At 43.8% G+C, this 15,114-nt stretch overlaps 2 protein-coding genes across 2 annotated transcripts; both read left to right on the plus strand.

Annotated features, from left to right (window-relative positions):
* Window positions 1–8,488: 8,488 nt before the first annotated feature.
* On the plus strand, window positions 8,489–12,642 carry LOC124692988 (RNA-binding protein 24-like). The gene is made up of 8 exons (XM_047226424.1): window positions 8,489–8,743; window positions 8,857–8,980; window positions 9,298–9,427; window positions 10,033–10,069; window positions 10,161–10,404; window positions 11,274–11,391; window positions 11,479–11,571; window positions 11,760–12,642. Exons 1-6 carry the CDS (start codon window positions 8,489–8,491, stop codon window positions 11,360–11,362), a joined length of 879 nt encoding a protein of 292 aa, XP_047082380.1. The 3' UTR covers window positions 11,363–11,391; window positions 11,479–11,571; window positions 11,760–12,642.
* Window positions 12,643–13,935: 1,293 nt separating this feature from the next.
* Window positions 13,936–15,072, plus strand: LOC124692987 (peroxidase 2-like). Its single transcript, XM_047226423.1, has 2 exons — window positions 13,936–14,211; window positions 14,323–15,072. Exons 1-2 carry the CDS (start codon window positions 13,936–13,938, stop codon window positions 15,070–15,072), a joined length of 1,026 nt encoding a protein of 341 aa, XP_047082379.1.
* The last annotated feature ends 42 nt before the right edge of the window (window positions 15,073–15,114 follow it).

Raw genomic sequence — 15,114 nt, forward strand, 5'->3', positions numbered from 1 at the left:
TTAGCAGCAGCGGTATCACCGTTTGAGAGGCGGCGGGGATCGAAAGAAAAAGGCAAGTGACCAAATTTGAGGTGCCAAAAAAACTCCAAGAAAAGAAAGTTGATTGCACATAGAGGATGACATGCGGGTCCCATTTAGCAGCCAGCGGTCTCAACGTTTCCAAGGCGGCAAGGGATCAAAAGAAAAAGGAAGTAGCCGGAAATCGGGGGTCAAAAAAATCCAAGAATAGAAAGAATTTTGGTTCATAGAGGATGACATGCGGGACCCATGATCCCGCATCGTAAACGGCTCGATCGGAGAACGTTGAACGAGATAGCGCGATCGAGAAAAAAACAATGCCGGAGAGGCTGCCATCCGGGCCCTACATCCCTCGGCGGTGCGGATTTGCGTTGACTCGGCCGGCGAACCCGAGATTTCGAGATGCACCACGTCCCGGGCCACCATACGCGACGTTTTGGCCGCTTTCGTCGGGCTAGGTGGCCTCAAAAACGAGAAAAAAAAGTTTTGACATGCACCACGGAGGGACCAAAAATCGTCGGCCATGGTACACCAGCAACCACGGCGCGACTTCAACTTCGTCGGCCATGGCAACTTTTCTTGTAGTGTTTATTCTATCATAATCAAAAGAAATATATGGAAAATGAAGTGGCACACCTGAATGGTTAGATTCATCTAATGAGCGTGTTTCTTACACTAAATAGTGAACTGAACAATGACTCTTCCTTGCAAATTCCGTATCCAAAATAGAAGCAGGCTAGCAGCACCCAAATTCATACTCTTCTCCACCGGATCTTCACCAATCTAGCTTCTTTTCTACCGAGGCTTGACCGAATCCATATGGTCGACAGCTTCTCTTGGTTGTTGGCCGTGCCGCTAGACATGAGAGAGAGAGAGAGAGATTAAGAGAGAGGATGGAGAACCGGATGATGGGAGGGCAAGACAGCGCCAGCACACTAGAAAAGGGATGACGCCATGGATCCCATCAGCGTCCTCCACTTGCAGCAGAACGACTGCAGCGGCGGTCACCCGTGCCACCATGACCCAAAAAAACGGGGTGATCCGCACGAAGTAAAGGGGAAATTAGAGACTGAGAAGGAGAAGGAGTCTGCACGGTCAGAGGGCCGTCGGGAAGGGGGCAGCGGAGGGGTGGTGGCGCCGAGCCTAGCGAGATAGAGGAGGGGGAGGCCAGCCGTGGTGTTCGTGTTACCTACGCAGATGCGCTGCTCGTGGGAAAGAAGGAGTATTACAGAAGTCAGAGAGATGAGAGAAAACGTTTCGGCCCCGAATGCACGCGAATGTCGAGCTCCAACCCAGGAGATTCGGGGACGTGCTGTGCAGCCAAAAAGTCAGCAGCTCAATATTCGGCCCCGAATGCACAGGTTGAATACCTAAACCAACCAAACAGCCCCAACATCTTGGTATTCGGTGCTCAGACCATCCGAATGTCCAATATGTAGCCCCAGTGCAAACATCCAAACAGACCCATTTGGAAGCCAAATTTTTATTTCATTTGTAGCATTTTGAAATGAATACATATATTCATTTCATTTACATTGTAATTCCAGAAATAGACACTTGTTTGGTTGCCACAGGAATTGAAAATGACAGTAGAATTCAATATTGAATTTGTAAATGGCTTCCATGGACTAAAATAAAAGCGCATGCATCACATGATTGCAACAAGTATTTCTCATAATTTTTGTTACCTTAAATACTGAAACATAGATCATAATCCACCTATCATCCAAGTTCCAAAGTTCTAGCTAGTCCATAAAACATAAATGCATCAACTTAATAAATACAAGTTCCAGAGTTTAAATAAGTTAAATAAGTTGCAAATGGTAGACTGCTACATCACAAAGGAGTATCTCAATCATGTGTTTATTTGCTTCAGAACCCACTTCTTCTTCATCCTCTCAGGTAGTGCCAACAGAGACTTGAACTTGCGATCATCGGCAACTAGAACATCATATATTGCCAACAGTTGATTATCCTCTAGATCTGGTATTCCACCAAGGAGAGCCCATATTTCTTCCGGACTTGCTGGCTTTGGTGGTGGCTCAGGAGCATCGGCTTTGAACACATCAGTAAAATTGTCTAATTTATCTCCAAGCATTGTTGCAATTGAGTCATCGGATCGATACCTCTTATTTGGACGATCTTCGTCATCCTGTTGAGGAGTTGGCATCTTTATTGGTTGCTCCTCCTCCATTTCAGTTGCGCTTCATTTGTTGTCCTTGCACCCTCGCCCGTAGCACGGTCTCTGTTGTAAAGTGTACTGATCATGTTCCAATACTTGATGACCTTGTACCTATATGAGGTTGCATCTTTGTTGGCCCGCAAATAATAGGATAAGCAGTGAATATGAATGACAATGTATGGTCAAACACAAATAATAGGATAACCAGTGAATATGCTAGAGTACACTCAAAAATCATTGCAAACTAATCATCTCTGTCAGGGATCAAGTCTAATCAAACACAATATCCAATGATGCTCAGGGACAAAAAGCATCCAGCCAACTAATGCTCATGACAAAAAGCTATGTTAGTAAGAAGTCAGAACACCAGTAGCATAAACTTCTGTGTGGTTCAACTATCATCTGTCATGGAATGATGCTCGCATTATAATACAATCAAGAGCATGGAGAGAGTTGGTTAACAGATCTAATGAGGTGCCAAAAAAGAATGTAACATGGCACATAGGTTAATACCAGTCAACCACTACTGAAATGCTATACAAATTTAAAGGCAGCTTTGCTTGAGAAGGTAATGATTCAAATGCAGCAAATAAGGAAGTGATATATAGATTACCTTGGCATAATTGTTCAAAACGTCATCTTCAACATATATCATGTTCTTGTCATCATCCCAACCAAGTCCACTCTGACTAAGCATATTGTTGACGATGACATAATGCTTGTCAAAAGTTTTGCTCCTAGAAATGATGTTGTCCTTGGTAAGCTTGACATGGCATTTCTCCATCACTTTGTTAACTGCAGTTGTGTATACATGGGGTTTCCACCCATTTTGAGCTCGATCGCCTTTGTTGAAGTATTCCACAAACACATCCAACAAAGCTTTGTCCATTGCATCTATCCACTTGTGGTAACTTCTACCTTTCTTAGTGGGAGCATTGCTCGAATCCATCCCTATATGTACATAAACATTACACTGAGTTAGTGGCAAGTGTATGTATATACTAGAGTGTAACAAACTGGACATATATGAAACATACCAAAAATAAAATATGTACAACATTCAAGCAAACTCAAGCTTGTCCATGCCTAGCTTGATAATCAGCCCACATCTGATTAGCTAGGGTCAATCTCCTGTTGTTCCACTCATTCGTCACCTCAATGTGGGTAATCATGTCAGGTTCATCCACATCAATGAAAAACATTATTTAGCTGATTACTGCTTGCAACATCACATCATCCATATCTCTTTGCCTATCAGCTAGGAAGTTATGCAATATGCAACAAGCATTGACTACTCGAATCTGCCATTAAGTTAGTATGGCATGTTAATACACAAAACTCAAAAGGTTCCAGCAAATGGTTCGAATTAAAAAAAATAGATGGTACCTGATTTTTTATTCCAAAAAATGAACTAGCCCTTAGAGTAGCCCATCTCATCTTTATAAGATCCCAAATCCTCTCAATTACGTTCCTAGCAATTGCATGCCGCATGTTATAGAGCTCTTGTGGAGTTTCTAGATTATTTCCATTGGCAGCCCACTCTTTCAAGTGATACCTTGTATTCCTAAATGGAGCAAAGAAGCCTGGACCATACGTGTATCCATTATCTACTAGGTAGTATTTTCCTAAGGTTTATGAAAATAGGCCACATTAGATTTTAGTTGACAAATGCAAATATCTAGTCAAAAGTTGTATCATACTAAGATAGGAGTTACCATTTGGAACTTTGAAAGAGTCATCTCTATCCATTGCATCTCTCAGCACTCTACCATCTGATGCTGAACCTTTCCAGCCAGCCAACACATAAACAAACTTCATGTTTCGGTCACAGATGCCCAACATATTTGTTGTTATGGCATTCTTCCTATTCCTATATCTACCTTGCTTGCGTAGCGGAACACAGACATCAACATGTGTGTAATCTAAGGCTCCAAGCAGGGTCCGGCAACTTGATGATTTCATGGGATAAAGAAAGAATGGCTCCTAACACCTCATTGAAATGTCTACTAATTGGCTTAAGTGTCAAACTATAGGTGCTACGGATCAACCTAAACTTCATACCATGGCCAAGTACAAGCAATACAATCGTCACAGCCTCTTCAACGGTCACATGAAAGGTGTCTTTCAGTCCAACCCTTTCACTTAACATGGCACATAGGTCAAAGAAGGACCTTTTGGTAAACCTCAAAGTATCATAGCAATATAGATTTGGACCCAGGTAAATATTCCTAAGCATCTGCCTCCTAATTCTAGTCTCAGCCTATTCCTCACTGAAGTCACCAAGCTCAACTATCTTTCTCCTACAATACATATGTTGAGCTACTGCAACTACAGTCATAAAGAACCCAGTTGCTTCCCGCTTCCTTTTCTCCCTCTTATCATGATATAACTCTAGTGGTAGATCAGTCATCTACAATAAGTATAGTACAGAACTAGTTGAGTGTAAAAATAAACCAAGTTAAGCCGCACCATCATTTAGAAAATATAGTGCTGCACCAAACTATAAACTTCAGGCCTGGTTTAACAACAAGTAACAATATATTAACATGCAGTAAAAAAAACCGATTAACAAGTTAAACACCAGTACATGCACACACGTGGGAACATGTGTGTTGAAATTGATACAAAAGGACCTTATTTACACTACTCGTGAGATGATCAAACTAGCTGCTGCTAGCCTATCCTATCCTGACATTCTACTGTGCTTATTCAATTGCTACTTGCTACTGGTAGCCTATCCTGACATTCTGCCGTGTTGCTTGACTTAGAAGCAGCGGTAGATACTTGACTTTGCTTGACTTAGCCTATTCTATCCTGACATTCTACTGTGTTTATTCAATTCACCACTTGCTGATGGTTTAATAAAAACACACAAAGAATTATTTCTTTCTCCTATGTACATCAAGACAATGTACTTGGAAATAAAAACACAACACAAATAATATATACATCAAGGCAATGTACTTGGATAGAAAAAACACCACACAAAGAAGTATATCCACAAACTTGGCGGAAAGCATCTAAACAAGATACGCCCAAACAGGGCACATGTATGTCATTCCTTCACTGATAATAATGTTTGTCTTCTACGGTTGTCTCTGACTTTTTGGCACTATAGTAATTGACCATCTAGTGTTGCAACACTGTATTATTTAACTACATGGTGCAGAGAGTCGAGGGCTAAGTAAGTCATACCATGAAGCAGACACACAATTCACCAACCATTAGAGAAACAACCTTACTTCGGTAACCTGGAGAGGAGAGGGTACCTTGGATATGTACATGGAAGACTTCACAATGATCAACAAAGATCAAATTGAGCCTGTAGCATGGGAGAGAGATGGGGATTTGGAGTTTGGCGGTTGCTCGGTTGAAGCTGAGGGGCACCACGATTGGGAAACGGATGTTGTGGCTGCTAGGTTAAAATAAAAGATTAAATCAAAGAAGAAAAGGAGAGAGTGGGAGAAGAAGAGATCAGACAGGAGGGGAGGTTACCTGGAGGTCGACGGGGAGCCGGAGAGAAAACACGGCCGCACGAGCTTCCACGACGAGGTGACGTCCGGCTGGATCTTGATCTGGAGAGGCGGCAACACTAGATGGAGGCGGGCGCGGCGGATGGGATCAGGGAGGGAGGTGGCGATGTAGAAGGAGGAGGATCCTGCGAGGTGGATGGAGGAGGAGGCGGCGACGCGGACAGGGGAGGAGGCGGCGAGGCGGACATCAGGGAAGGAGGCGGCGGCGATGTAGACGGGGGACAAGAGAAACGCGAATGACAGGTCTCAGCTCGGAATCGTGTTTACCCGTGGCGTCATTTTGCCGGATTTCCTAAATGAAATGATGGCCCAATTCTGTAGCAACCAAACAGCCCACCTATGAAATTCCAAAATGAATTCCAGGATTCCAGACCCAAATGATGGATACCAAACGACTTCTAAGAGAACACAATGGGAAATTAGTTTTCATGCTAGTGATTTTTAGTTTTGCTCAATTTTGCCCTCCTAGACGTGAAACAGGCAAAAAAAAAAAAGCTGGAACCGAAAATCCAATAACTTGAGCATCCAAGCTCCAAATAAGAAGAAATCAATGTTCCTCGAAATATAATGGCAGTCACTATCCAACAATACATTGAGTTTTAGACCTAACTCGACGGAAAAGTGAGCTGAGTTTTTGACGTGGGCAAAAGTGAGCACAACTAAGGATCAAGGGGAAAATGTGTCATTGCTTCCATGCGCCTTGGAGTTTAATCATTAGCCTAATACGATAGCAATGAACATCAGAAGCATAAATAACAATTAACATCATAAAACATAGCATATACAGAGGTAAGAAATGATCCTACTGAACCGTTGCCATGATCAAATAGGGGTCCTTGATTACACCACTAGGTTCGGGAGAAACATCCCCTCATGTCGCTGTGCTACAATTTAATCATCGACATAAACAATAAAAACCCCAAATCTAGCACCCATACTTCCTAGAAACTACATTTGGGCCACTCGAGCAAAATATAACCATGAATAATGTATCTGAACATAGATCTGCTTATTAGAAAGCATATGTTCATGCTAGAAGCAGAAAAACAAGGAAAATCTACCATATGAACAAGCAATAAATCCTAACACTACAAATATATCTTGCCTGCCAAAGATAAGCTTAGAACTACTATACCACAAACAGATCTATATATATACAACCAGTTGAGCGTGGATTCGAGACATACCGCTATTGAAGATTTGCTTTACAAATGAAATCATTTTGCATCTTTTTTTCTCTTGCCCTGCAGTTAAATATGTTTGGAGCCTGGTGGGGATGGCTGTGGGTGCCTCCACCCGTCCTGGATCTTTTGCTCAATTCTTATGGTGGATGCCACAGTATTCCCATGCAAGTCGCAACGTCCAAATCGCCGGCATAGCAGCCATTTGCTGGGCGATTTGGAAAACACGTAACAGTTCGATTTTTGAGCGAAAATTCCTTAAAAATCCTGATGATCTTATATATCTTGCCACTTCCTTTATGAAATATTGGGCAGGTACCCATTCTGAGTCTAAAGCTGCACAGCTCCAGCAAGGCACGGACGCTCTACTCAATCTGGCCCTGGGTGCTGGAGTGAATAATGTTAGTGGAAAGCAACGGTGGCTGGCCCCAGTTGTTGATCGAGCAAGGTGGAGATGCAATGGAGACAGATGCACAGAATGATGCTGCTGCTGATAATGATGACATGCAAACCTGAGTTTTTCTCTACCCCGTTGTCAATGTGCATAAAACTTAGTTTGTCGCGCTTTTGATCATAGAGTCCAGCTCTGTGTGTGCTGTTGGCGGTTGCTCCATCCGTGAGCGTGTGTTTGGTGGCTTCTTTAGTTAAAACTATTAAGTTGGTTTGGTTCGGGTCGATGCTTTTGTGTTTGTACATATAAAAACCAACAAAAACGGCTGACGATGTATTTTCGTTATCTCCCGATAATGAAAATTCGATCCCTTGTGGGGATTGCTTGGGAAAAATACCGCTATTGATGAACCTCGCTGAGAAGGTCTTGAACCGGGGAAGAACGCATCCGGGTTGGCGTCGATGAACTCTTGCTCGATGAAAGCTTCGATTGTCCGCTCTTCCTTCCTTGCCGCGGTGGTTTTGGATCTACCGGCGGTAGTTCAACTGCAGGTGGGGAGATGAGAGAGAAAGGAGGGGAGAGGGCGGGTGAGAACGGCCGAGTGAGAGGGGAGAGTGGGTGGTGACGTGATTCACGCGTTCTCGATGCGTCGCGCCGTCTCTCGCTTTTCTCCTCCACACGTGCAGCCGTGTTCCCACATTGCGCTCGCCATCGCCTATCTCACCACAAACGGACGAATCGAGCTTGCCTATCGAGCCGACTTTTTTTGCGGCTTTAAGGAACATGCGGCGCAACGTCAAAAATTTTTGCCAACCAAACACACAAAATTTGACTCGGTGGATTCGAGAATACGAGTTTTGGAGAAACCAAACACGCGAATTTCGCAATCAACCGATTCGAAAAGTCGAGTCGTTGGCTGATCTTTTGTCCCCTTGTGGTCCCCGTAGGTGGAGGCGCCAACCGGACCCAAAACCCGCCGCCCCAATCACAATCCTCTTCTCTTTCCCCTCGATTGTCGTCCCCCCACCTTTTCCTTCCACTCCGCCCCCGATTCTCCCCACCCCCGCCGCCGCCGCCCCAATCCATTCGCGCCGCCACCCAGAGGCAGCGGGGTCGCCGCGAGCCAAGCCCCCCTCCGATCCCCGCCCAGGATCCCCGCCTCCTGCTCCCCGCTCCTTGCCAGATGGCTCTGCAGCAGCAGCAGCAGCAGCACGCGGGGTCGGCGTCCGGCTCGGCGTCGGCGTCGAGCTCCAGCTCGGGGCTGCACCTCACCGCCTCGCCCTTCGGGGACACCACCCACACCAAGCTCTTCGTGGGGGGCCTCGCCTGGGAGACCACCAGCGAGAGGCTCCGCCGCTTCTACGAGCCCTTCGGGGAAATCCTCGAGGCCGTCGTAATCTCCGACCGCCACTCCGGCCGCTCCAAGGGATACGGCTTCGTCAGTGCCCTCTCATCTTCCTCCTCTATTTCGCCTGCATCTTCGTGTTGGCCTTTTGTGGACGCGCTGTAGCGGTGTTGGTTTACTGAGCTATTACATGGTCGTCTCCCCAGGTGACGTTCCGCGATCCCGAGTCTGCAACCAAGGCCTGCGAGGACCCGTCGCCTGTGATCGACGGCAGGCGGGCCAACTGTAACCTGGCGTCGCTAGGTCGCGCCCAGCCCTCCACGCCTCTTGGTATTATATTCTCTTCTAGTATACTCCTTATAAGCAAGGTAATCTAGCAAGGTTGTTGTATACTGGTGCTACCCTGTGCAAACCAAGTACTCCTAAAACAGTTCTACCACGCCTCTCTCCTAACAGAAGTTGTAACATCAGTCCGTGATGCTTAGTTGCTTACTCTGGAATTCAGTTAACCCCTATCCTGTGCAAAGTAAATCAACAATTCAACTAGGGAATGCAAAGAACTAGGGCTTTCATACCTAGGTTGCTAATGCGGTAATAATAGCCTTATTTCTGTACGCATGTGGTCTGAAAACGTGCACTCTATGTAGGGCGGCCAAGATCAGCTGGCTCCTACTTTGGTGTTCCCGTTCCAAGGGGCGTTTATGTAGGGGGTTACGGTCAGCACAGGCCACTTCCATTTGGGTACTACCAGGGATTCTCGCCGGTTCCACAATACAGGTAAGATGATCTGTCTGATGTATGGCTCACTGACTTTACAGATGAGACAACTTTCTTCAAAGTTAAAACACAAGTTTTAAACAATCTCAGTGGTATATTAAACTGTCATATAAGATGACTATGTTGAAAATTTTCATCTAGTTCCTAGATTGTCTGGTCACGACTTTCAAGGTGTTTTTAGGCATCTTCGTCACATAGTTTCAGATGAACTTGTGCATGTCTTATATCCGTTAACACTTGCATTTCCAAAAAATAAAAAAAGAATCTTGCATTTTTAACTACCAAGGTTCTTGGTTGAGAAACATATGTGAACCATCAAATTACAATGTCACCACACCCCAGGACATATTTTCTCTATTTTTCTTCCACTCCCCTCTTTCGCCATCTATCACATGAGCACAGAAGTATGACTGGATGCATTTGCTTTGCCCACTTTGTGTAGGTTTGTTCATATGCTTTCCTCCCTGTAACATAATGATCCCACTCCTTTCCCCCCTTCCATTGGAAATGATCAAATCATCTAATTCATTTGTGTCGTGGAGCAAAATATCACTGTTCAAAGCCAATGAGAAGTGCATTCAGTTCATTTTTCTCTTATTTTGCAGTTACTCCACATATGGGACTGAGTACATCTATCCACAGGTTAAAGTGTGAAAATATTAAACTTAAATATTCTTGTGGAATGTATGTCATACAAGGCATTAACATATTCTGGAAAATGTCTCTTTTGCAGGGTACATTAAACCCATATGTTGGTCAGCAATTTGTTCCAGTTTATGGAGTCTCAACTGCGGCGGCTAATACTGCTAACCAGCCATTTAGCCAATTGAGCCCATCAATTTCTGGTGGGTTCAGTGGTTATCCGACGATGCATGGTTACACTATGCCAGGAAATCAGTTTGTTCATCTCACTGGGTCAAACTTTAATAATTCATCTCCAACACATCGTCCCACCATTCAGGCTCCCTTTTTAGTAGGTAAGCTTTCTCCAGATCCCATTTTCAAGTACATGTTAGCCCTTTTTTCTTGTAAAGAAAATCCTTTCAAGTAAAACTCGATATAGTTTATCACATGTGTTCAGTAAGTGTGCATCCTGACAGTTTCTAGGTTCCCATGCAGTGTTGCATGCTCTGTTAAGCATCACAAGTTCCATTTAGCTTGGATATTGTTCATATTTGCGGGGCAGGTGGTTATATTTTGTGTCATTTATGGCCATAAGTATTTACACATGCTCCACTGTATGTTGTTTTACATATTTTAAGACCAACTATCAACATGACAAATGAGAAAAGAACTACTCCCCCCCAAGTTACTTTTCGCAGCGTCAATGAACCTATACAGATTTTAGGCAACATTTTGCCTAAATCTGCGACAAGTAATTTGGATCGGAGGGAGTATTTAAGTATTTTAGGGAAGCAACAATTAGTTCTTTGCTGTAGTGTAATTGAATTACATCCATTCCTCCAGGTAAGTTGAAAGCACATAAGCATCACAAGTTCCATCTATATACTTTTTCACTGAAGTTTTCACTGATGCAACTACGTTATAAATAGATTTCAACTGTCAAATGTGTTATTGAAGTTGTATCTGTCTAGCATATTGCATCAGCTTCTTGAAACTTCTTTTTGACAATCTGATGTGCAGTTGGTGCTTGGTGATCTAGTTGAGATTCTCACCTGGGTCTGTTAGATTCCAATTGCATTCAATAAGCAACATATTCTTTCAAACTAAACTATTATGATAACATAAACACAATTTTCCATCTTTCTTCCTAAACCTTTTGCGGCTTTCTATTTAATTTTTTTTATCTTACGAATAATTATGTGTTACTTGGCTTTTCGAGCAGCACCGGTTCCCTCCCATCCACACTTAGTCGTTCCAGCCCACTCACCACAGTTTACACAAGCTAGTGGTTCAGACCAAAGAGCAAGCTGAACCGTGCCCCCAAACATTTATACCTTGAGGTTTGTTTTCTCTGGGTCACTGTTATCTTTTTGCTTGTTGACTGTCTAGCTGTAACTGACGCTGGAGTTTTTTTTTGTTCCTACCAGGTAACTTTAGTTTGCAGCAGGACTAAAAGAGCAGTGCTGCTGCATTTGCAGCACTTGTTCTTACCTTGCAAAAATCATCCTTGTATTCATAAGGTATGTATCATATCGAAAAATCATCCTAGCATTCATGATAAAGTGCTTAAATGCACATGGATAATGGTCTCCTAACTGGTTCCATTTGAGCAAACATATGTTTGTTTTTGTTCGTTTGTTGATACTGGTTCTGTTCCTGCAATTTGTTACTACTTGTTGATTATGATTTTTGGGATGAAACTCTGCAGGCTGTCCTTACCATGATCGACATATGTACCTGGAGATCATGACGTGTCCCGATGGATGGGGCAATATCCCAAGAGTAACGGTTGCTCTTGTCAGTTTGGCTTGGTTCAAATCCTGTCTGATCATTGATGGAGCGTGAAGCACCAGATACAGAAGTATTGATTCTGTATCTGACAGGTCATGGAGTATAATGGATGCTGGAATGGAGTCCAGCAACCCTGTAAGGTTGACTAATCCCCTTGGATTAGTCGTGATGGCACTCAGATGACTATCCATCTGAAGAATCATCAAGTTAGAGTGGTTTAGTGTCACAAGTCCTGAGTCTTGCACAAGCAGAAGTCTTGTGTTAGTCTGTTGTCGTTGTCATGATCTATCCTGGAAGTTCGCACTAGACCTACTGATAGCCAAATTATGGATCTATTGTGAGCTTACGCAGGATGATCAGTTTACCCAAAGGGTGGTGGAGTCTTGGAGACAGTCCTGCCTGTGTATCCCAACTGGTAATTGGAGCTTCTCTGCGTTACTAAGCGACTGGTAGTAAGATCAAAAGGCATTCTTACCCGTTGTACAGTTGGTAATGGTTCCAGAACTGTTATTGTACATTTACCATGTTCTGGGAGTTCTAATTTACTTCTACATTGCTCTGAGCTTTGGCAGCTCCAAGAAGAGTCTTGTTGTATTTAAAATAAAACCGTCTGCTGAGAATCCAGTGATGTGGTGTGGCATCACCGTGGATTCGCAAACTTGGCGACGTTGGGTTGTGCAGTCATGTATATTGAGTGAACTAGGGATTCACTGAAAGTTCTAAAAAATGTCTGTTGTGTTCTACATTGTACCTGAGAACAGTATGTTCTTTTTATTTATGAACAAGATAATTATTCCAAACCTCCAATTTCTTGCTTTTTTGGTACCTGTAAGCACTGGCTGGGGTTTCTCTTTAATTATTTATAATCATGTATATTCATATTATGTACTAAGAAGATATGATAGGTTTTATGACCACCAAATATTTATGCATGTAACATCTTAAATCGTCTTAACTTTGTGAACAAATTTTTGTTTTGCTATTTCAAATTATCACACTAATGATCATATGTCTTGTTTGTATGTGATATTTTATTTCCACATACAATTACTATGTATGAAGATTTATCGGTTGTTGTCTACTAATAAAGAGGGTCCACGTAATTAGTGTTCAAATGCTAGGTTTCTTTGAGAACATGCATGAGAGCAAGGATGGAGGAGGGAGAGTTGGTAAAGAGTTCCCTGTTTTGCAGGAATGGGGTATAGGTCTCCAACGACTGGTTCATGCCGTATAGGTCTCCAACGACTCCTCTTCATTTAACTAGCCAGCTGGACACAGAATTTGGTTCGAGTTGTTTGAGCTGACAGTGGACACACAATGATTATCCTGCCTTAACCGGGTTGGTGGCCGTAGCTGGTTGTGGGTACTTTGGTCAGACTAATTTAGGAGATTTGCACTTGCTGGATGGAGACAAAGACCAGTGATTCCAGGGACGCAGCAGCCTCAGTTAATGTGGTGTGTTTTCCTCTTCTCTGATCTGGGCCAAGTGATGCTTTCGTTTCAACAATGCGCTAATTGTAATACTGCCTCAGCATGAATCAATTTACACAACCAAGTTATGCTGCCAACCTTTTCTAGGATCCAGCTACGGTTCTGTTTCAAGAAAATGCTTTTGCATTATTCTGTCCTATAGTTCCATCTTAGCTGTTTGTACCACTTGTTTCCACATAACTTTTAGAATACTATTTTCACAATTTTTTTCTCATCCGACTATGTTTGTTAGATAGAAAGAAATTAGAAGACACCTAGTCATCAAATGCACGGGCTAGCAACTACTCCGTAGAAGAACCACACAAAGAGTAAAGGCCAATGTCAATCATTTGAGCTTGTATGTGGGACTTTTCTTTTCTCGAATGAGTTGTGTGTGAGATTGTGCTCGCCATGTTCCAGCTTGACTCAAACAAACTACATACAACCCACCAACAAAGAATTTTTATTTTCGGATGAACCACAATCCGTGCATGTTCTGAAGGTCAGCTTAGGCCTATAAGTAGGCATGCAACACACTAAGTTTTCTTCACCCATCGATCGTTTCCCTCCAACAGTCTCTTGGGCTGGTTCCAGTAGTAGTCTTTCAGAGCAACATAAGAATTATGGCTAATGATAAGCTTGCCGCATTGGCTTTGCTGCTAGCTTTGCTTGGTTGCTTGGCCTGCACATGCCAAGCGAGCTACGGATATCCCTATCCGTCGTCAGTGCCTGCAAAGAGCACTCCTCCTGCTGCTCCGGCACTCAGCTACGCTTACTACTACAAGACATGCAAAGGAGCAGAAAAGATCGTGCGAGATGTTGTGCAGGCGGAGATCAAACGCAACCGCGGCATCGGCGCCGGACTCATCCGTCTCTTCTTCCACGACTGCTTTGTCCAGGTACATAAATACTCACACCATCTATCACTTCTAACCTAGGAAACATTCCTGAATGTAGCTAGCGTTGATGTTTACTATTTGACACGATGAATTCATATATCCTCGTTTCAGGGTTGCGATGCATCGGTTCTCCTTGACAAGACCCAGGCCAATGAACAGACGGAGAAGTTCGGCCTCCCTAACATAGGCAGCCTTCGCGGGTTCGAAGTAATCGATAAGATCAAGACTAAGCTCGAGGCCAAGTGCAAGGGTGTCGTCTCTTGCGCGGACATTGTCGCCTATGCTGGACGTGACGCCACCTACTTCCTCAGTAATAAGAAGGTATACTTTGAAATGCCGGCCGGCCGCTACGATGGGCGCATCTCTTCTGCGAACGAGACCCTCTTCAACCTACCCCCTCCTTTCGCCGATGTCACGTTGCTCGAGGCTATGTTTGCAGCAAAGGGGCTCAACCTTGACGAGATGGTCACCCTATCTGGTGCGCACACTGTTGGAATCTCCCACTGCTCGTCCTTTGGTGACCGTCTCCCGCGCAACGCCTCAGACCCAAAGGCCATGAACTCTAGGTATGCCAAATCTGTGACAAGAAAGTGCAAGAGCGGTAGCTCTACGGTGGATCAGGATATCTATACCCCTAATACCCTGGACAATCGTTACTACAAGAATGTTCTCAACCATGAAGTGTTGTTTACATCAGATGCCGCACTCGAGTCGTCCAAGACAAAGTATTTGGTGAAACAAAATTTGAAGCCTTATTTGTGGGAGGCAAAGTTCAAGCAAGCCATGAGGAAGATGGGCGGCATCGGGGTGAAGACCAGCGCTAATGGGGAGATCAGAAAGAATTGTCGCCTTATCAACTAGCGACCTTCATGCAACGAAATTGAGACTATGGTGATGCATGCC

Source organism: Lolium rigidum, chromosome 2 (assembly GCF_022539505.1).
Source record: "Lolium rigidum isolate FL_2022 chromosome 2, APGP_CSIRO_Lrig_0.1, whole genome shotgun sequence".
Taxonomy (NCBI): Eukaryota; Viridiplantae; Streptophyta; class Magnoliopsida; order Poales; family Poaceae; genus Lolium; species Lolium rigidum.